The sequence below is a fragment of the Rhizopus microsporus genome, assembly GCF_002708625.1.
Source record: "Rhizopus microsporus ATCC 52813 unplaced genomic scaffold scaffold_31, whole genome shotgun sequence".
Classification (NCBI taxonomy): Eukaryota; Fungi; Mucoromycota; class Mucoromycetes; order Mucorales; family Rhizopodaceae; genus Rhizopus; species Rhizopus microsporus.
In genome coordinates, this window is record NW_019671946.1 from 126242 (window position 1) to 146634 (window position 20393).

Sequence of the window (20393 nt, forward strand, 5' to 3'; positions counted from 1 at the left end):
AATTACGAAAATGCTGATATAAATAAAATCACATCGTTTTTCTTGAACCAAAATTCATTTCATATTCAAGAAAGTAAAGGGAGAGAAAATTATAATTACAAAAAGCGGCTCAAAGGCAGCACCTTTCGAGATTGTGTGGGACATACGCATTTCTATTAAACATTCAGTCTATTGATCTAGCAAAATCTGACCGTTCATAAAGTTTAGAGACACAAACAAATGCATATTAACTTTGCTTCGGAAAATGTATATCACCTTATTTGAAAACAGTTCTTTATTTTACAATAAGCTTGTTCAAACATTCAAGTAGTTTTCCTCTATCGACTACTTATACTTGACAGCAAATAGTTAGAATAAAGTTACTACCATTTGCTATAAACTACATACTGAGACCGCTATCAAAGTAATTGATAGCTTGTGTATCTTTTTAAAGCTAATGTAGCATTTTTAAATACTTGTAATATAATTTATTGGCAAACACGGTAGTCCAGAACAACATTACGCTCGAGAAAAGGTGCGCAACGCCGTCAGTACCTCCTTTTCGGTAAGTTAGAAACCTTCTCAAATGATATCAGTCTATCTTTTCCTCGGGTTAATTAAGATTATATATTGAAATATGTAGCTTATGGTCGTATAAATATTATTGAATAAGATATTGGCACATTTATGAAGGCCCGCATATAGATACTTTTCTTGAAAGCTCATCAATTTATATATCAATATGTTGCATCATTCCTTTGCTGTAGCTATGACTTTTTGACAAAGAGAGAAGCAGTGACGATGTTTGAGTATAAATCTCAGATTCTAAATGGTTAGCGGTGAAGAGTTTTTCGTATATGTGTTACATAAAACATGTTGCAATCGAACACCATCATCATTATTATGGGTATACCTCTACTTCTCCAAGTTACATCCCGCAATACTGAACTAATTTCAAGAGATTGAGGCTTTGATGGACACATGACTTGATGTACCTGAAGCATTCCAAAAGGTTGCTTTGAGTTGTACCTTTGGCCTTTTAGTCAATGGTATGACTTTCTCGTTTATTAAAAATGACTTTACTAAACTTATTCATCTCTCGTTGCCATATAAAAAACAGAATCTTTTGCAGCTTCCATGCCCTTTCTCTATGGAGAAATTTAGTCTCATCAGGTGTATATCGTCGATCTGCTGTATATATGCTTACCCATTTTAAGCAATTGGGAACGCTGAAAAAAAGTGAAACAGAATAACGGCGGTTGTAGGAGGAGAAAAGAGAGAGAGACAGAGCGCTCCTATATGTTCAATAGCATCTACACCTATGTCTGCATCAATGCCGTTTATGCCAAATGAAATGGCTACCTTGAGCTTAATTCATAATTGTATGTCTTTCTGCTGTATCTCTTATTTAGCATGTACCCAAATGACTAAAGCAATGACCAATGCGTCTCCTACAAACTCCCGAAGTTTACAGCTAATTACCCACAACCAATCTTAAACAATCTAATGAAGCTAAAACTGAACAGTTCAAGCTAAGTGCTATGAATCATTAGACTTGTATCACTGGGTAGATAGGCTAGCCGTTTAGTGAAAACGTATAAAAGGGAGACTAGTTTTGATGCAGATCAAAAGCCATCAACACATATTCCATTCATTCAACAATGCTTTTCAAGTCTGTCTGCCTCTTTTTGACTCTCTCATTGACCGCTGCTGCTACCACTGACCGTGGATCCTACACTGTTCCTGGCTTAGGTAAGAGAAAGCAAGAGATTTTGAGCTCTGGCGGTGAAGTTTTGGATTTGGCTATTGCTATGCTCGAGAGCGATCACATGATTACCGACTATCCCTACGGTGACAACAAGTCTGGCGATGCTGCCAACTTTGGTATCTTTAAGCAAAACTGGTTTATGCTTCGTACCTCCACTTCTCAATTCAAGGATCAACCTGCTAGTGATTCCGACGACGGTGCTGTGCTTAATAAGGATCTTAAGGCCGATATCAAAGCTAGACATGAGTCTCAAAAGTTCTATGGAACTGAAAAATGGTTCGGTGGCCATAGAAACGGCGAAAGCGGCTTGAACAACCCCGATACAGTCGATATTAACACCTACAAAAGCGGTGTTAGCTGGATTCAGGACCAACTTGCCAGCGATCCCAAGTACTTGAAGGACGATACCAGATTCTGGGTCAATGTTACCCCTATCTAAATCATTCATTTCTCAGAATAATAAAGATATACTTATCATAATTATCATCATGGCCATAATACATTACATCATCAGACACTTCTCCCGCTTACGTAACTGAAAGAGTGCGAAGGGACAATGAGGGATCGTTACTGAAAAAACTAGAGCGGGAAAATTTGAAAGGTTACATATTCATTTAAAAACTAATTCAGATAAAGCATTGTTTGTCACCAATGCGAATTAATGGCATCTACTACTATCAAAAATGGCTATTAAAAATCTTGATAGGCATCTATTCAGATTAAAGCGTGCTACCCAAGTTTTTTTTTTCTTTGCAAGTTTCTATCTACGATATATTCCAGCAGTTTCGGTTTTTGATATATTTCGCTTTAGGTTGATTTCAAGTAATACAAAGAGGCATATTGCAAATTAAATGTTTCGGTATATTCTCATTCGATGCATTTTTTTCTTTTACAAACTCCAACGGTGATATCCACTTATAGACTATTAATGATAATATAATGTAATATGACCGCGTTAGTCAATCATTAACTTAACTATGGCTTCTATGGATACATCGTCTGTAATGCATAGGCTTCAATGTAACTCAATTCATTATTAAGAATTCATATTTGTGCGACACTTCTTGATGATAAACTTGTTACACTCTTTCCGGAAAGTAAATTCACTTAATTTATCACGCTATGCAAGTTACAAGACCGCTACCGTTGTCAGTGCCTTAATAGTCAAGAACTGATCATCTTATAACAAAAAAAGAGGCAAGTAACACATCGACATTATAGTTGCTTGTCATTAACTTTAGTATCCAGTCCCAACTATGAAACTTTGTTTCAGTGTAATATATTAATATTGATATGAGCTTACGCATTCATCCATTATAGACAGTTGTACACATGGCTATCGTCAGAGTTCAAGAAGTATAAATAGAGAAGCATATTTGGTTCAGTCTTCTACATTCAATTCAACATGCTCGTCAAGTTCTTTGCTCTTTTCCTTTTCTTTACCTTTACTTTGGTCTCTGCTAGACCCGGCGATAGAGGCCACTATACTGTTAATGGCTTGGGTAAGAGAAAGCAACAAATTTTGAAAGCTGGTGGTGGAGTTTGGGATTTGGCTATTGCTATGCTCGAGAGCGATCACATGATTACCGACTATCCCTACGGTGACAACAAGTCTGGCGATGCTGCCAACTTTGGTATCTTTAAGCAAAACTGGTTTATGCTTCGTACCTCCACTTCTCAATTCAAGGGTCAACCTGCTAGTGCTTCCAATAACGGTGCTGTTCTTAACAAGAGATTGGCACAAGATATTAAGGCTAGACAAGAATCTCAAAAGTTCTACGGCCCTGATAAGTGGTTTGGTGGCCATAGAAACGGTGAAAGTGGTTTGAACAATCCTTATACCCAAGACATCACCAACTACAAGAATGCTATCAACTGGATCCATGACCAACTTGCCAGCGATTCCAAATACTTGAAGGATGATACCAGATTCTGGGTCGACGTTACTCCTATCTAAAGTGACTTTAAAAGGGGATTTCTTAGAGTTATGACCATATCAATTTTTTTAAATAAACTTAGTTGCATAAAAATAATATACTTCCTCTGTGGATATTCTAAAGGCTTGAGACTTCATGCATATGTCTTTGGGCGCCAGTTCTCATGTTATTTCAATTGCTAACATCAAATCCTTCACACTTTTATTAAACACCATTGATTTTATAACAGGTCCAAAAGATACACAATAAGCCATGAACTTAAACCTGGATCGCGTATTCATTTTGTTATATGGCGTTTATTTTGATGACTATGAAATAAAGTTTGTGGTCTTTTCTTGTTGTTATCTATAACACCATAAAAGGGAATTATCAAAACAACTAATCCTAGAGAAGATTGTGAAGAATATTGGGTGAACTGAAGCTACCAAGCCAAGAATCACTCCACATCGCCCTGATTTTTTTTCCCTTTATTCATGTGGAGTTGATGCGACGTTCTCCAGATACTGAACTGTCATGCATTTCGTTCATTCTTCTATGGGAGCATCCGTTGCGTTTCTTTGTATCCGTAAAAATATGGTCCTTTTTTTTATAAACGAATCTTTCAATTAATATATGCCATATTCCAGCATAGAGCCGGTTATTTGAACTTTTGAATCCTTTATGGTATTTGTAAATGACAAGCATTCTGCAAGGCTAGATAAGCCTATCTTTTTAGGAAAACGTGGCGGAATACCTTTTACAACTTTTTGGCTTTTCGCTTCATAGAAAAATTGCAGAGTCTGCTTGCATACCTTTGTGTTTTGTCCCAAGCTCATTATGAATCATACTATGGAGTAGCTAAATAGAAACACGGACAGTTTGTGAAATTCATTCAGATCAATAGCAGCAGAGACTTCACAAATGTGAGGGTAAGGGAATATCCCGTGGCTTATAATCGTCGATTGGATAGACTTAATGAGAAAGAAAGCTAAGTTGCTTGACTATTACATAGATAAATCACAAACACATAACTTGGTATTTAATTATTGATGATACCACAAGAAACTTACATTAACAGTCTATTTTGACACTAGTCATTTTAATACGTGCTTATTATTTGATCATTCAGCAAGTGGAAAAGGAAAATAAAAAAAGCTGCACTTTACGACGCGAAATTGCTAATTCCTTTTAACCTTGATCAGTATATTTTAGTTCTGAGAGCACTATACAACTATAGCTGCAGTTATTTTATTACTAATGAGTAGATCATACACATGTGTAAAATTACTACAGCAGCGTATATCTAAACTAACTAAGATCTAAATGCTCCTTTATTGTTTCAGCAGGTAAACAAAAAGATATGCATGACTAATTATTATATCTATAGTGAAAGTTAATAATGATGTACATGTAGGAAATTAATCAATATATTGTACGGTTGGTATTTATGCATATCAAATTAAGTACAGAATTTCCCCTCTAATTGGCCACTGTGTCGAAAAAATTGGTGCTTCTTTTACGCACTTCAGGTCCCCCAAATCTAGCCCTCACCTGGTCTCAACGATAGTCGATCATATGCTCTCTACTACATGAATTAGATCAGCTACACCATAACAAATTGATTTCTACTAAGCATCTCTATGGTAAAAAGCTTTTTGTGTGGTTAAAGCAATTCATTTAACTTTTCATCGATAACCCTACACATTAATTTCCGTTTACATTTTTTACCCTTGTATCCATAAGGGGTTTTTTCCGCTAACGTTCACTTCCAAACGGATTGAACGGGTCCGGGTGGACGTTTATTTTATTGTTTTATTTGGACCATCGATAAAATGTCATGTTTAAACGAAAAATTGGTCAACTTTTTGAATTTAATTGGCCAACCTTTTGAACTCAATTTGTCGAATTTTTGAAGCCCGTTTGATCAGCTTTTTGAAATAGTGAACACTATGCGCCTGTTCTCTGAACAAGTTTAGCTTGACGCTGCACATCCAAAAGGTTTGTTGACGACATGACAGATGGCGTTTGAAACATTAACTCTCTCATGGATTTCCTCGTGCGCGTAGTGTACACCTTTTCTACAATTGTTCGCAAAGATCAAATATGTATTTATTGTAGACCTTTTCGTTATAGTCAAACATACTGAAGCAAATAATTGAAGAAGACAAATCAACGAAGCAATAGCTGGAGGAAAACGTAAGAGACAACGTTTTTGAACTATTTATTTTTGTAGTTGGCCTTGATCTTCTAAGCAATGACTTAAATTCAGTTCCCCCGAAAGAATGAACAAACATGAACATGCTTGAGATGTTCAGTGCGCAATATCATTTCAATGGAATTAGCACAACAAAATCCAAGATAAAAGAAGCTTTTTGCTCATTCTGGGATGAAAAAACTAATCCCAATGCGCCGAATACTGTAACTGTAGATTTCTTTTTTTTTTTGACGACGCACTGACGACGATTTGTACTACAGCATATTTTTGGGAAATTTTTTCCCGGCACGTGTACCGCATGACGATAAACTCGTTGTCAAGTCATTTGTACTAGTCTGCGTACCAGTTTATTCTATTACTGTATTATGCAGGAGATCTCATTGCATGCAGTAGATCTTGACACAAGGAAAGAAAAGAGACTCAAGGAAAGGAGGGGAAAATAGTTTATGTTCCGAAAGTTGGGACTTGTTGCCACTCGTTCTTTTTAAAAAAGCTGTTTCCTGTTCACGTGGGCGGCGTACTATAATTATCCTGACAACCGAATCATGGAAACCGATCATGGTTTTTTTTTGTCCCCTTGGTAATGTTTTTCACCATATTTATTGTACTCAAACCGCCATGTTGCTGCAAATAAAAGAGATTGTTTACACAACTTTTCCCAGCGTGTCTGTATCACATGGACAACGGAAACGGACAAAACGAACCAATTGACGCTTATTATTTATTTCTCCTTTTAGCTTTTATTCTTTCTTTCTCCTTTTTCCATATAAAAATTTGTTTGATCTTTTACACACGTAGAATTTTTATCACTTTTTCCTTTATAATGCTATGCAGTCCTGAACCACCATCGCTTACTCTAGAAGTTGTTCTCAATGATCCTTCATCTGATCTATTCAAAGAATTTGCAAACTATCTACGACAGTCATATTGTATCGAAAATTTAGACTTTTGGATTGCTGTACAAAAGTATAAAGAATGTACAAATGATAAATCATTGGCTTTGCGATGTGAGGATATGATCAATGAGTATATACGACCCAATTCACCACAGGAAATCAATATCCCTTGTGACATGCGAGAAGCTATCCTAGACTTTTATCAACAAGGCAATTATCATCCCAAACTATTTGGTGCTGCAGCAGAAGCAGTACTTGAATTGATGAGAGTAAATTCATTTATACCTTGGCTCATGTTGAACGCAAACAGTGAACACTGGGAAACGAGTACGGGAGGAATAAAGCATTCTGCTTCAAGCACTTCTTTATCTGATAAATTAGGAGTCAAACTAAAGCAAATTTCACGAAAAAGTTGGTCCTCTTTTGATTATCCTTCTGGAGATAGCCGATTTTTATTTTCAGTGACAAGTTATAGCAATAACTCTGTATGCAGATCCATGTTGAAAAAACTTAAAAGGTCGTTTTCAGGGCATCAACGACAATAACGACTCCCCTTTTTGACAAAAACAAAGATTATAGACATTTATAGAACAGAGATCCTTCATCGATACCCAGTTCCTTCCTTTTTCCCCTTTTGTATTTTAAACTTGCATGTACTTCCCACCCATTCTTTTATTCCTATATACTTTTAAAATTGTATCCATATTATCTCACATTTATCCTACCTTGCATCTTGTTGAGCAAGTCACGTCATTACCTCTTATGTCAATAAACTTTTTCTGCCATGATTCATTGTTATCTTGATATTTTAACAAACAAAATGTAACAAGAGAAACCTGCCACAGTAAAGAGGGTATTTATATTTCAACCAAGATGCGCCAAGAAGAAAACGGTATAGTACCTATTCGGTTTTAGAAAAACGAGTGACAAAAAGAGTCCAAGCGAAATAAGTTCGCTGATCAAAGGCTATTTGTTTGAAATGTCTCTGTTAGCTTTACGAATAAATAAAATTGTTTATGCTAAACGATGAGTATTTTAATAACAAGCAAGCGGTTGAAAAATGGTGAAAACAGGTTCAGCTTTTCAACTGGTTTTAACCGGAAATATCCCGTCAAGCTCGATAAGCATTGGCTACTACTCTTGTTCTACAGAAACATAGCAATTTCTACAGTTATGTTACAGCATTTTTCATGGGTGATATATACAGTGCGAGAAAAAAAAAAAAAAAAAGCTGTACTCCTTTTACGCTCTGCATCTTTACAATAGCTGCATCTCTAATCTTTACCATTTCTATGCACTTCTTGATATATTAGCGATACTTTAAAGCTTGAACTTTAAAAGTCTGACAACAATAAAATGCTGTAATAAATGTTGTCATTGATTTGATATTTTTCTTTGTCGTCTTTGCATTTACCTCTCATATAACAAGCTTTAATATGTACAAAGCTATCATTAAGAACAAGATAAAAGCAGCAATAGAAGGAAAGAAAAGACAACCTGTAATACAAATACATGGTTAAATAACAGAGTGACAAGAAATATTTTCAGTATTATTTAACCAAGGGACAAGATGGCAGTGAAGATATTCACGAGTGATGCAGCCGAAACTACACGCACATGGCCAAAGTTTACCAGGTAGTCAACCGAGATACCAGCGAATCAACCGGTTACGATCAGGACGATAAGCAGGGACTAAAAGAACGGAGTCCGCCTAGAGGGACAGGATGACAAGCTCGGATCAACCCTTGCTTTATTGACGAGACGAACGAAGCGATAACTGCAGATGACGATATGTATCACATAATACGCTGGTCTTATAGTTTCCCTATTTCATTCTATAGTGGATACCGTAGGAAAAAAGACATAAGCAAAGCTCTTTTGTAAAACAAGGGAAAAGAGGTGTTAAGCGTCAAAAGACCACTTTTGGTTCTGGTTTAACATGTCAATTTGTAAAAAGACTGACTATAAATCTACAAGATCACTTAGTTGTCCAATTCACATACAGTCAAAAGTAGAGGTTTTTGTGGCGAATTCAGGAGATAGATTTGAATCATACACTAGAAAAATGTATCAAAGTATTTACCTTGATAAGCTTTGGCAAAGAGTAATATACACGTGTGAGGATACTCAACAGGCATTATTCAGAGCACAAATCTTTGTCAATAACCATTTACTTCTGTAATCATAAAAAGAGAAGTTACTGGCTACTTACTATTGCACAAATTGGTGAATATCACATTTCTCACACCTGTATTTGACACTGATTCCCTGGATAGTGTCGCTCGGGTTAAAGGTCAGAGTATATTTGTCTGTAAAATACGTAATACATTCTGGCAACATGGTGTGAATGCCACCAGGAGCATAATGACAACTTCTAGTTTCGTTTAGAAAGTTGAGGGTAGACTCAAAGTTTACTCTGGAAACCAGCTACACTGAACCACCTTCTCCATCAAAATTGCCGTATTAAATAGATTTTCAACCATCTCAATTTTGGTTAAAACACTTTCAGAATAGCATTTCAATAAACACACCTATGATCTACATTTATGCTTTCTTTGTTGTCAGGCAGCATCGGCATTTCCTTCAAAAAGAGTAATCATGGAAGCTAATCCAGTCAACATCGCTTGAGAACCTGTGACGTTTTAAGAGTTAGTCGCCAAATCATCAGAACAAGCCATGTTGATATAAATAAGAATATCGTATAAATGGATTGATATCTATGTAGATAATATCCTATCATACGTTTTTACTCCTTTTGACGTCAGTAGATGTTTCTAGCATTTGTCTACACTGAACAGTCAATAGCGCCACTAGAAATAAGATATTAACTGAAGAGTAATGTGTAAGCTTTAAGAAACATGTTTAATTGAAAGCCAGAGTATAAAGCTAATTAGCTGTAACAAATATCTCTTAACTTCAAAAGCTACGTTATACTTTATCTTTCTATGCTTAGAAATGCTTCAAGGAGCCTTTGTTGACAATCATATGCATATAAGCAAAGATGTGCTATCGGAACGCGTTAGCCAATAAAATGCCATGAGTTGAATAAGCGACTGTCAACGCTTTAAAGTATTTCTGACCTACCTCTTTTTTTTCCCTTTTTCTTTTTCTTTTCTTTACAGATACTCCTTGCTTTTTTTCTCCCTGTGACGATGCTTTGTGTTTTGACTCTGTTCATCCTTTAGAGGACTGAGCACGCTCTCTGTTCACGCTGTAACCCTAGTACGGTCATGTTGGTGATTCAAGTGACTTGCAGATTCTGGGCTGGCTACATCGGTTGGGACCAGGCCCTGTTATGTGATTAACCGCTTTGCCCTTTATCTGTGAACAGAGAAATGCTCTCTAAGTGTGGCTACTCGAATAAATGCTTATGCTGTTACTAGGCGGTATCGAACCAAAAGCTATTTTGGATAGTTTGCTGAGTCAAAACCTTCTTCTGAGCTTGCGAGACGACTGGTAGACGAGGTTGGGCCTATCGATAGCTACTTGTTGGAAGTCTGTCAATCCGGCTGATAAGGACAGTGATCCTCTTACCTGGGGCCGAGGCTCTCCTAGATCTATTGGTTTGGGGCTGTTCATCTTGTACTTTCTAGGTTTTTCAGATGTATAAGTTCATTCTTGATACATCACTCTTTTTTATAAGGTATATACACCATTGACACTCAGTGTATACCTTCTTTTTGGGATCAAATGTACTTTTACCTTCCCGTGGTTGATCCTGTTAATCAAGACTATTATTGTCTTGAGAACTGAAAGAAGTACGCTTGTATTATTAAATGTAATTGAAAAAGCTGATTAATAAATGACGCGTTTTTATTATTCACTACGTGCCTGTGTTTATGTAGCTGGTGAAAGGATTTAACAATAGCACCAATCATGCACATCCTTAAGAATATAAAGTAGACTTGATATTATACTCTTCTCTTGCTGATGGTCCTTCGGAAGTTCTTACCTATGCCTTCGACTATGTAAGCTAGCCTTGAGCTTTCGACGACTACCATAAAAGAGAGCTTTATCCCAGCAATCGTAGAACAATATCTGTTTATGACTGACATTGAGATAAATGACTATAATCAGTATGAATCGAGTGAATTCATACATTATAAGATTACGCGTACACACTTTTAGTGATAAGTTAAATTAAATAGAATCTCTCCTTTGAATATACCTCATTACTTCTTTACATAAAAGGATACACTTCTTTAAAAGATAGCCCTTCTTATGGGAAAAGCAGTATCATAACCCAGATCATGAAATGAACAAGATCAGTGTCAGGAACGAATTAAAAGTTTTCTTTATGAACTCAGGAACCGTTAGTCAACCATATCCTCAGCAGTTATAATCCACGCTTAGAATAGTGACTTACTATCCATTTGATAAACAACTATAAATAGTAGATCGTTCATTTATTTGTTTGCTCCTTTTGTCTTTATCTCAGAGTAAAGATTAGTCTCAAAGAGTACTTCTTTTGTCTAATTTTGTGTCTTATAAACGATTACATAACAAGTTTGGTTGTATGACGCATTACAGCCCTTGTCAGCCAAGGATGGGGCGGTACAGTTTTTCTTTTTTCCCAAATTACTGTTGTTGAACACGTAATGGAAATTAGTCTTTTATCAAGCGAACATAAGCACGTTTGCTTTTGTGGTAAAAGTTATGATAGCTCTGCGTCTCTGAGGCAGCACAAGCTCCAAAAGCACTGTGACGAATTTCATGTTACTTTCAAAAAATTTAAAAACTTGTAACTGACATATTAAATTATTCTTAGCGAATGAGTTTTCCATCATTTTATAGTCACTATATCCGTCTCCAGGATTAGTGACAGTATTCAGTGTCCTGTTGTTGACTACCTGAAAATATTAAGAAATTTCTTTGTGTTTCGCGATCATTGTCACAATATTTACCAAGAAATTGTGAAAATATGTGAACTCTACATGCATCAGAACATAGGCTAATACTACGGCCGCTTCCTTGAAGCTCTGTATGTGGAATCACTACAACTTCACACTACCAGAGTCTCTACCTAACTTAAGGTTGTCCAATTCACTCTCTGATATAAATACGAATATATCATAGTTTACATGTGAACCAGGTGGCCTTTGTTGATAGAACTGACAACATAAAATTAGAATAAATAAAGAAATAACAGCATATCTTTTTATTTCTTCTTCTTCTTGAAAAGAAACCAAAATGATGAAAAGTTTTGTTGGACGACATCATAAGTAGTATCTGGAGGTAGCGCTCGTAAAATTAGTCTAACTTCTGGTGTATTTTCTGATTCATGATGAGTCAGATGGAAAAGGTGTCAGAAGAAAGCTAAAAATTGTATTAAAAGCAATGAATGTGTTGATTACCTCGTCAACTCGTCTTCAAAAAGATTCCGCCGAGGAAGCGGGCAATGTTGGTCCAGAATCTTCATCAACATCGCTCATAATTAATCCCTTAACTGTGCGTATATTTTATCGAAACGATAATATTAAAGAGTGCATAACAGCAACCCGCAATAGTCCAATGACGTACTCATCTCAAAAATCAGTATTATCACTAAGACGACTAGTCTCGGGCTTTGATGATAAATCGACTTATTTGTATGCAAGAGCCATCCATGAAGAGTTTGATGTAGACCAGTTAATGCCAGCAATTGTTTTCACCGTATGTGACCTTCCACACAGCCAAGGATATGGGTCATTAGCCAGCTCTTCAGGAAACCTGCATCGAGATTTTTACAAGTCTTAGCTTTATCCTTAAATAGTGAACTACCTGTCGACTTTTCGTCTGCGTTAACCGCATTCAATAACGCCAAACTTCAGAAAAAAACCCAAGACATTGTCTATAGTTTGAAAGAGTTTGTCAGCTTTTGTTGATAATTTGGAAAGCATTGTGGATCAAGGACCAAGATCACCAGGGGTTTTGGCAATGGAGGTGAGCTTTTCAGCTATTGCTGATGATATCGCTAAAGCTGCTACTTCGGCAAACCGGCAAATTAAGAGAAATGTGCATTTACGTTACAAAGCCTGTATCATGAACGTAGAATACATAACAAAATACCCTAACAGAGCAATAGTTGATCACGAATATAGCAAAACCAAGAATTTATGTATTAAATATATACATATCGAAATAAAAACTTAGCTTAACTATAAAATTAGGGCCTTTTATTATTTAAGTCAACTGTTTAATGATAGTTGTTAACAACTGACGCTAAAGTTTATTTGAAATGTAAACTTGCGCTGAGTCATGAAGCTTGACTGATCATAGATTTAAAAAACTGTAACACTCTTATAGAAAGAGTCTGGCAAGAGTTTGCATCCGTGCAACTGTCATATATCAAATATTTTATTGAAGCTCTTAGATCGCACTTGTAATCATAAGCTCAGTGTAATCATTTATCATATGCACTCCTTTTAATTACGTGCAAATACTCTATATATGTTACTTAAGAAAAAGTATTATTAATATGCTTAGATCATCCGTCTAGTCCTTTTCTATTTTCTGTAGACTAGCTTTCACTCCTTTAATGCCATCTCTCTCTTGTGTTTATTGGTTGTATCGCTCTTTCTTCTTCTAACATAAACCTTGTATATCTGAGGTATTACTTTGTATGCGAGTCATCCTAATGCACTTATTCTACGTGACATTACTGCAAGATTGCACAATAAATAGATTCCTTTTTTTTTTAAAAAAAAAAGAGATGAAGACAATTTCGCAATTGAGTAAAGAGTTTACATTTAAGGCATGTTCATAATTTTCAATAGTTACTGCTCAAGATAGGAGCAATACATAACTTTCAAAGTAATTCGGAGAGATGGTGCTGTATAGTTCAGTATCAAGCAGGACAAGGGCGCGTCACGGATTGGTTGATTTTTAAATGGAATTTAAATAGCTTTTCTTGATTCTCCCCTTTTCTTTCTTTTTTCCATATCTTTTTTTCTCTTTTATCATTCAAGACTCACTGACAGAATCAAGAGGTATACCTATAAACACTCTGGTAAAGGAAATGTGTTCATGATGATTCCCATGACGTATCCAACATGGTGTCGTGCTTGTGTTGGTGATTTGAACCGCTATAGGCCCCAGCTATGTCGACTTTGCTTCATCCAAGTGGTGTTGTGAATAGATGTAGTGTACTGGCTGTGGTAGCTCAAATAGAAACCGCTCTGGTACTACTATTTCTGTGTCCATTCACGGAATACTCTTATGCTAATCTGGCTTGGTGATAGTGTTTGAACCGCTTTAGCGAGAAAACGACCTAATTCTGGTTAGATCACATACATCACACAGGAGGACACATGTATATCTCACAAAAATGTGGTTATATATAGCATACAAACAAGCGAGCTGAAGACACATTTCCTTTATCATTTTCTTCTTAAACAGTCTTTCTAACTCTTTTTTAGGTACTTCTTTTCTTCTTTAAATAAAAGTACTTTCTTGTTTAAAATACAAAGACTTATCACTTAGTGATAAATAATCCAAAGCTTCTTTTTTAATAGAGCAAAAGGTCATTTTATTTAAAGTAGTTTTTCCAAACTGTTATCGTCCTATTCAACTGATGTTTATAATGCACGTAGTGTGATACAATAATAAACGTTGCAAATACAAATCAATAGCTTCACTATTCATTTCATGCAAAAAAATCACAACAGTCTCAATCGAAAAAAGTGAATAAGCCTCTTATTGATGTCATCTAAGTTAAGGACAAAATAACGCCTCTTGTTCTGAATGACAAAAGGTCCAAAGTGTTGATATGCATCAAGTTCTTTCAAACTAGATTTACATCAGACCAAGATTTTTACTTTTTGTAATTGATACTCTTATGAACCCATTATCAAGATTTCAAAAGTCTAGATTCCTTAGCATACATTTGTTCACACTCACACTGATAAAAGGTTGTTTGTATTGATGAGCTGTATAGTGGTTTGAATGGCTTCATCAAGGAAAAGAGTGTGTCTTCTGCAGATTGTTGTAATGTTTAGAAAATAGCCTCATTAGCTTTTAATAAAGTTTATCAAACTTGCTACATTAGTAATGACTCCATAGGACAGTATCAACATACAATCTCTGATTCAAAAGCGTTTTTTCTCTGTAAGTGAGCTTTTACTATCAGTACTTTATCTGATTTTGATATCTTGCACCAGACAAAGTATATTACGCAGTCCAAAGATTTCTTAAAGTTCACTTTATAACATTATTCTTTTAATTTAACAAGAGTTAGAGATTTACTAGCTACATGCTAGACAATCTAACATATCATATGAACAAATAGTTCATTTTGCAAGATAAAAAAGTTACTGTCCTGTTTTTTCTTCCGTCATGTGCTCCAGAATGGGTCCGTATATTGAACAAGACGAATTTGTCAGCTTTTCTTTGCTCCAGTGTAACAACGGCTAAAATCTTCCGTGCGTTGCTATAGGATGTCCGGTTTTAAGCATACTCCCTTTCATTGGATGATTTGATAAACAAAGCTCCATATAGATACAGTGCCTTGATATGTTTATGTATATGTTTGAAAAGAAAAAAAAGGGGGGAGGTAGGGATAAAGACAGTGAAATATGGAGTAAATGGCCGCGAGATAAAAAGTATTCTTGAGATGTAGTATTGACTATGGAGTCTGACAAATCAGGCTTAAAATATATCATTTCTATAAATAAAAGGAATTAATAATCAAGTCTTCATTTCATACAATATAAAAGCTAGACACCTTTTGCTATTCTGTAGTTTACAAAGTATTACTTCAAAAACTATGACTATTACAACTCTATTCAGTCCTGTCAAGCTGGGAAGATACCAATTGGAACATCGTGTTGTTATGGCCCCAACAGCTCGCTTCCGAAGCACTCTTGAAGGCGTGCCTACGGAATTGGTTGCTGAATACTATGAACAAAGAGCCTCTCCTGGTGGTCTTCTTATCACAGAAGCAACCGCCATTCATGAATCAGCAGGCCCATTTCCACACACAGCAGGTATCTTTACAAAGGAGCAGATCGAAGGCTACAAATTAGCAACAGAAGCTGTGCATAAGAAGGGTGGTTTGTTCTTTGTGCAGCTTTGGCATGGTGGTCGCGCAACGTCAAGTACATTTATGCCTAATAGTGAACAAATCGTTTCTGCCTCTAATATTCCTATTGCCGGGAAAAACCCTTTCTTGGAAGATACTGATTATGAAGTACCTCGTCCATTGACCAAGTCTGAAATTAAGGATGTGATTCAGTTATATAAGCAGGCTGCTTTAAATGCAATTGAGGCTGGTTTTGATGGTGTCGAAGTGCATGGTGCTAATGGATACCTTATCGACCAGTTCATCAACTCCAATAGCAACAATCGAACGGATGAATACGGTGGAAGTATCGAGAACCGTGCTCGTTTTGCTCTTGAAGTTGTTGATGCCGTAGCTGAAGCCATTGGCGAAGACCGCACTGCTATCCGATTTTCGCCAGGCGGATCGTTTAACGGCGTAAGAGATGATACTGTTGTGGAAACATGGAGCTATTTGACCTCTCAGTTACAAAAGAACCATCCCAACTTGGCTTATATTCACTTCATTGAGCGCCGTTATGATGTCGATGCTGATGTTGACTCCATTTCAGGCGATTCACTGGAGCCTTTCCGAAAGATATGGAAGGGTACATTCATTGCTTCTGGTGGTTTCTCTACTGCGCGTGAAAAGGCATTGGAATATGCTCAACAACATAATGTGCTCATTTCTTTTGGCCGTGCTTTTATTGCAAATCCTGATCTACCAGAGCGTCTTCGTAATAATTGGCCATTAAATCCTTATCATCGTCCTACTTTTTATACTCATGATGCAATAGGGTACACAGATTATCCATTTTATAACGCTAAAGCTCAAGCATAAACATTATTTAAATAAAGTGTATCAAATTATAGTAGACCATAGAGGTTATTGTTATCAGTAAAAGAAGGGGTTTAACAGCTTGTCGCTATATCATCTTTTACTATCAACTAAATGAAGGGGTTATTCACACACTGATAGAAAAATGATAATTTCAGACAACAAGTAATAATAAAAAAGAGCTCACAAGAAGCAAAAGAATTGTTATTGGCCTTATATTGTGTGCGAATAATTTCTGAAAATGGTCTATGGATGATAAAAGCGTGCCTACTTTAATAAAAGATTGTTTAATGTATGGATGATAAAAACCCTTTACCAAAAAAGGAATATCCTGAGTTGCCCGGAAGACACATTGTTCGGTGGCGGGAGAAAAAGTCCAGATGTGTGAAATAATGGAAAGCATGCGGAGTTGAGCACTATAATGTGTGCTAAAGTGTAAACTGATCAAACCCTCTTTCGAACTGAACATTATGGTATGTAAAAATAGAAACAACGACGCAGAATGGAGAAGAGAGTGAAAGAGATGGATAAAGATATATTGGATGGATGGATGGATGAAAAGAGACGGATGGATGTGAATTTTTTGTTCAACAAGGGTAGAGTAACAGTTTTCAGTAATTTATGCAGTTTTCTTTCTTTCTCTTTCACTCTCTTCCCATGATGCACACACATCATACACACCAAACACACAATCTTTTTGGGTTCACAGTCAACTGAACAACAAGTTTACATATAGGCTGACGCTTCGACTGTCACTATCAGAACTCGCAAGTTCCTCACCAACCGCTTGCTCCAACGTAAGCAAATGGTCGTTGATGTCATCCATCCCGGACTTGCCAATGTCTCCAAGGATGAACTTCGCGCCAAGATTGCCAAGATGTACAAGGCTGAAAAGGAAGTTGTTTCCGTCTTTGGCTTCAAGACTCACTTTGGTGGTGGAAAGACTACTGGTTTCGCTTTGATCTATGACAACCTTGAAGCCTTGAAGAAGTTTGAACCCAGATACCGTCTCGTCCGTTACGGTCTTGCTGAACCTCCTAAGGGCGGTCGTAAGCAACGCAAGGAAAAGAAGAACCGTGAAAAGAAGTTCCGCGGTGTTAGAAAGACTAAGAAGGTCAGAAAGGAGTAAAGGGAACTTCTCATTATTTCTTGTTACATTTGTAATAAATCCAGAGGATCTTTTGTTTTGCTTAAAAATGTTTGGAAGGGTTTAAGAGAGCATATTTCGACCCTCTGCGCGGGAAAATAAAGGAGGGGGGGGGGAAGCTATGGACATAATGATAAGGGTCCAACGAACGAATGATAAGAAGAGAGTAAGGGGATGTGATAAGTATTTTCTTTGTTTTTGGCACACTTATACAAAGATTCCACGTTGATATACTTTAGTACTATCTGTAGGGTGGAAAACATAAGGATAAAGGAGGAAAGGGAGAGGGGGAGCATCAATAACAAAGAGTTCTTGGCGAAAAGTAAATTCACCCCCTTCTATTAAATTGTTTCCGTATTTTGATTTTACAAATTGCCAAGGGTTTTATACATATGAACGCATGTTGAGGTTCCTGATACTACAGCTCCCCTCTCTCTCATTCTTCCTATCATGCATGTAGTAAAAGGTGTATGATTAAAAAGGAATCTTTTTTTTTGTGTTTGTACTTATTTATGTTTATTTTTGTAGGTGTGTTTGTTGAATATGTGTATATTATGTAACTAAACATTTATGCGGCCGGCGCACTATATCCACAGATGAACTCTGTGCAAGTTAAGTCATCGTCAGAAGTGAGAGGTATTGATCCGGGTGACACTAGACAAGCCCTGACGAGTAATCTTCGTAATCTTTCATGAGAACTTCGACAACCAGCTAAAAATAAAGCACAACTGTGAGTATGGGGTATGTTTAAGCGTCCTATATGATATTTACCTATAGCAGCTTTTTCAAACCAAGCAGTTGCCTTTGCAAGGTCGACTTCACATCCTAATCCCTTCTCATAACAATTTGCTAAATGATACTGAGCAGCTACATGATCTTGTTCTGCAGATTTGAGGAATGATTTGAATGCTGATTCAAGATTCTTTTCTACGCCTAATCCGGACTGTAAATGAAGTCCCAGTTTATCAAGAGCCCTTGCATGATTCTGAGCAGCAGCCAGTTTGTACCAGTAAACAGCCTTTTCATTATTTTGTTGAACACCAATGCCATTAGCATAACAGAAACCCAAGTTGCACTGAGCCCAGGGATTGCCCTGACGAGCTGATTTGTGATACCAATAGACAGCACGAGGACAATCCTTCTTGACGCCCAGACCTTCTTCATAGCAGAAGCCAAGGGAGTTTTGAGCCAAGGCGTTTCCTTGTTCCGCACTCTTGCGGAACCATTTGATAGCTTCTCGTTCATTTTTGGGCACACCGATGCCATTTCTGTAGCAATATCCGAGTGAAAGTTGTGCGGGTGCATGGTTATCCTTGGCACTGAGCATATACCAAAAGACAGCCTCTTCTTCATTTATCGGCACGCCAACTCCATTTTGATAACAATAACCTAGGGAGTGATAGGCAAAAATGTTGCCTCGTTCTGCCGAACGTCTGTACCACTTGACCGCCTCCTGCTCATTCTTTTCAACGCCTATACCATTCTGATAACAAAAGCCGAGATTATGTTGAGCTCTTGCATGGCCTTGAACAGCAGCCTTTTTGTACCAATAAGCACCCAAGGTATCATCTTTCTCAACTCCGATTCCGTTTTGGAAACAATAGCCTAGATTGCATTCAGCCCAGGGATAACCTTGGTCAGCTGATTTCCTGTACCAGTAAGTGGCTTTTTTAAAGTCTTGTTCGACCCCGATACCGTCTTCATAACAATAACCAAGTGAGTTTTGGGCAAAGGCATTTCCTTGTTCAGCGGACAGGCGGTACCATTTGACAGCCTCCTGAACATTTTTCTCAACTCCGATTCCGTCCTCGTAACAGTAACCAACGTTATAAATAGCAACGGTTTCGCCCTGAGCGGCGGCCAGAAGGTACCAACGCATGGCTTCCAACTCATCCTTGGCAACGCCAAAGCCTTCACCGAAGCAGTAACCTAGGATACCTTGACCACGAGCATGTCCTTGCTCTGCACTTGCCTTGTACCACCGGAAAGCGGCCTTTTCATCCTTGGGCATCCCCACACCATCGTGGTAGCACACGCCCAGTGCATATTGAGCAGACGGATCAGCATCTAGTGTAGCTGCCTGAACTATCCAATCCACTGCATTTGGACATTGCTTCACTTTTTCTGCCCACTCCTCTGCTTCAACTCGATTGATCCGTACGTTAGGACGACCATATTTTCTAAGGAAGGCTAATCGAGCCATGGATAGACCGTCGCCCTTACTAGCAGCTGCCAAATAACGTCTTTCGGCTTCAACAAAATCTTTCGGTAGTCCTAGACCAAACTCATAACAGAATCCAATAATACCTTCGGCTTGTACATGATTACATTCTGTAGCGGCTAATGTGTAGTAGTGAATAGCTTTTTCCTGATTGACTGGGTATCCTTTTCTTCCAAATAAATAGTAGTTGCCTTTCTGAAAGTAATGTTGACCATCACAAGATGACGATGACGAATGACTTGAGGGCATACTTGTGTCTTCTATGCTGTGTTTTATCTTGGATAATATTATTTCTTTTGAACGATAAATTATTGTAAAAGAAGAGGAAGAAAAAGAAAAGATAGGAGACATTGATAAAAGATTAAAGAAAAAAGAAAGAAACAAAAAAAAGAACAAAA

The 20393-nt window shown here is 37.1% G+C and overlaps 7 protein-coding genes across 7 annotated transcripts; 6 read left to right on the forward strand and 1 right to left on the reverse strand.

The window, feature by feature from the left end:
* Window positions 1–1688: 1688 nt before the first annotated feature.
* RHIMIDRAFT_188864 (uncharacterized protein) lies at window positions 1689–2186 on the forward strand (the record flags this gene model as incomplete). The annotated part of the gene is made up of 1 exon (XM_023605902.1): window positions 1689–2186. A coding segment is annotated over one exon (498 nt), but the record flags the coding sequence as incomplete, so codon positions are not given.
* A 947-nt stretch (window positions 2187–3133) lies between these two features.
* Window positions 3134–3762, forward strand: RHIMIDRAFT_274066 (uncharacterized protein). Its single transcript, XM_023612432.1, has one exon. It carries the CDS (start codon window positions 3153–3155, stop codon window positions 3702–3704), a length of 552 nt encoding a protein of 183 aa, XP_023461435.1. The 5' UTR covers window positions 3134–3152; the 3' UTR covers window positions 3705–3762.
* A 2899-nt stretch (window positions 3763–6661) lies between these two features.
* On the forward strand, window positions 6662–7560 carry RHIMIDRAFT_96061 (regulator of G protein signaling superfamily). Its single transcript, XM_023615931.1, has one exon. It carries the CDS (start codon window positions 6702–6704, stop codon window positions 7317–7319), a length of 618 nt encoding a protein of 205 aa, XP_023461436.1. The 5' UTR covers window positions 6662–6701; the 3' UTR covers window positions 7320–7560.
* Window positions 7561–12030: 4470 nt separating this feature from the next.
* RHIMIDRAFT_274070 (uncharacterized protein) lies at window positions 12031–12864 on the forward strand. Its single transcript, XM_023612433.1, has one exon. It carries the CDS (start codon window positions 12112–12114, stop codon window positions 12508–12510), a length of 399 nt encoding a protein of 132 aa, XP_023461437.1. The 5' UTR covers window positions 12031–12111; the 3' UTR covers window positions 12511–12864.
* Window positions 12865–15484: 2620 nt separating this feature from the next.
* Window positions 15485–16758, forward strand: RHIMIDRAFT_220486 (12-oxo-phytodienoic acid-like protein). Its single transcript, XM_023607411.1, has one exon. It carries the CDS (start codon window positions 15518–15520, stop codon window positions 16628–16630), a length of 1113 nt encoding a protein of 370 aa, XP_023461438.1. The 5' UTR covers window positions 15485–15517; the 3' UTR covers window positions 16631–16758.
* A 620-nt stretch (window positions 16759–17378) lies between these two features.
* RHIMIDRAFT_181690 (ribosomal protein S19) lies at window positions 17379–17687 on the forward strand (the record flags this gene model as incomplete). Its single annotated transcript, XM_023605793.1, has 1 exon — window positions 17379–17687. A coding segment is annotated over one exon (309 nt), but the record flags the coding sequence as incomplete, so codon positions are not given.
* Window positions 17688–18342: 655 nt separating this feature from the next.
* Window positions 18343–20244, reverse strand: RHIMIDRAFT_242387 (HCP-like protein; the record flags this gene model as incomplete). The annotated part of the gene is made up of 2 exons (XM_023609767.1): window positions 18343–18485; window positions 18546–20244. The coding sequence occupies 2 exons, from the start codon at window positions 20242–20244 to the stop codon at window positions 18343–18345; spliced, it is 1842 nt and encodes a 613-aa protein (XP_023461440.1).
* Window positions 20245–20393: the final 149 nt, after the last annotated feature.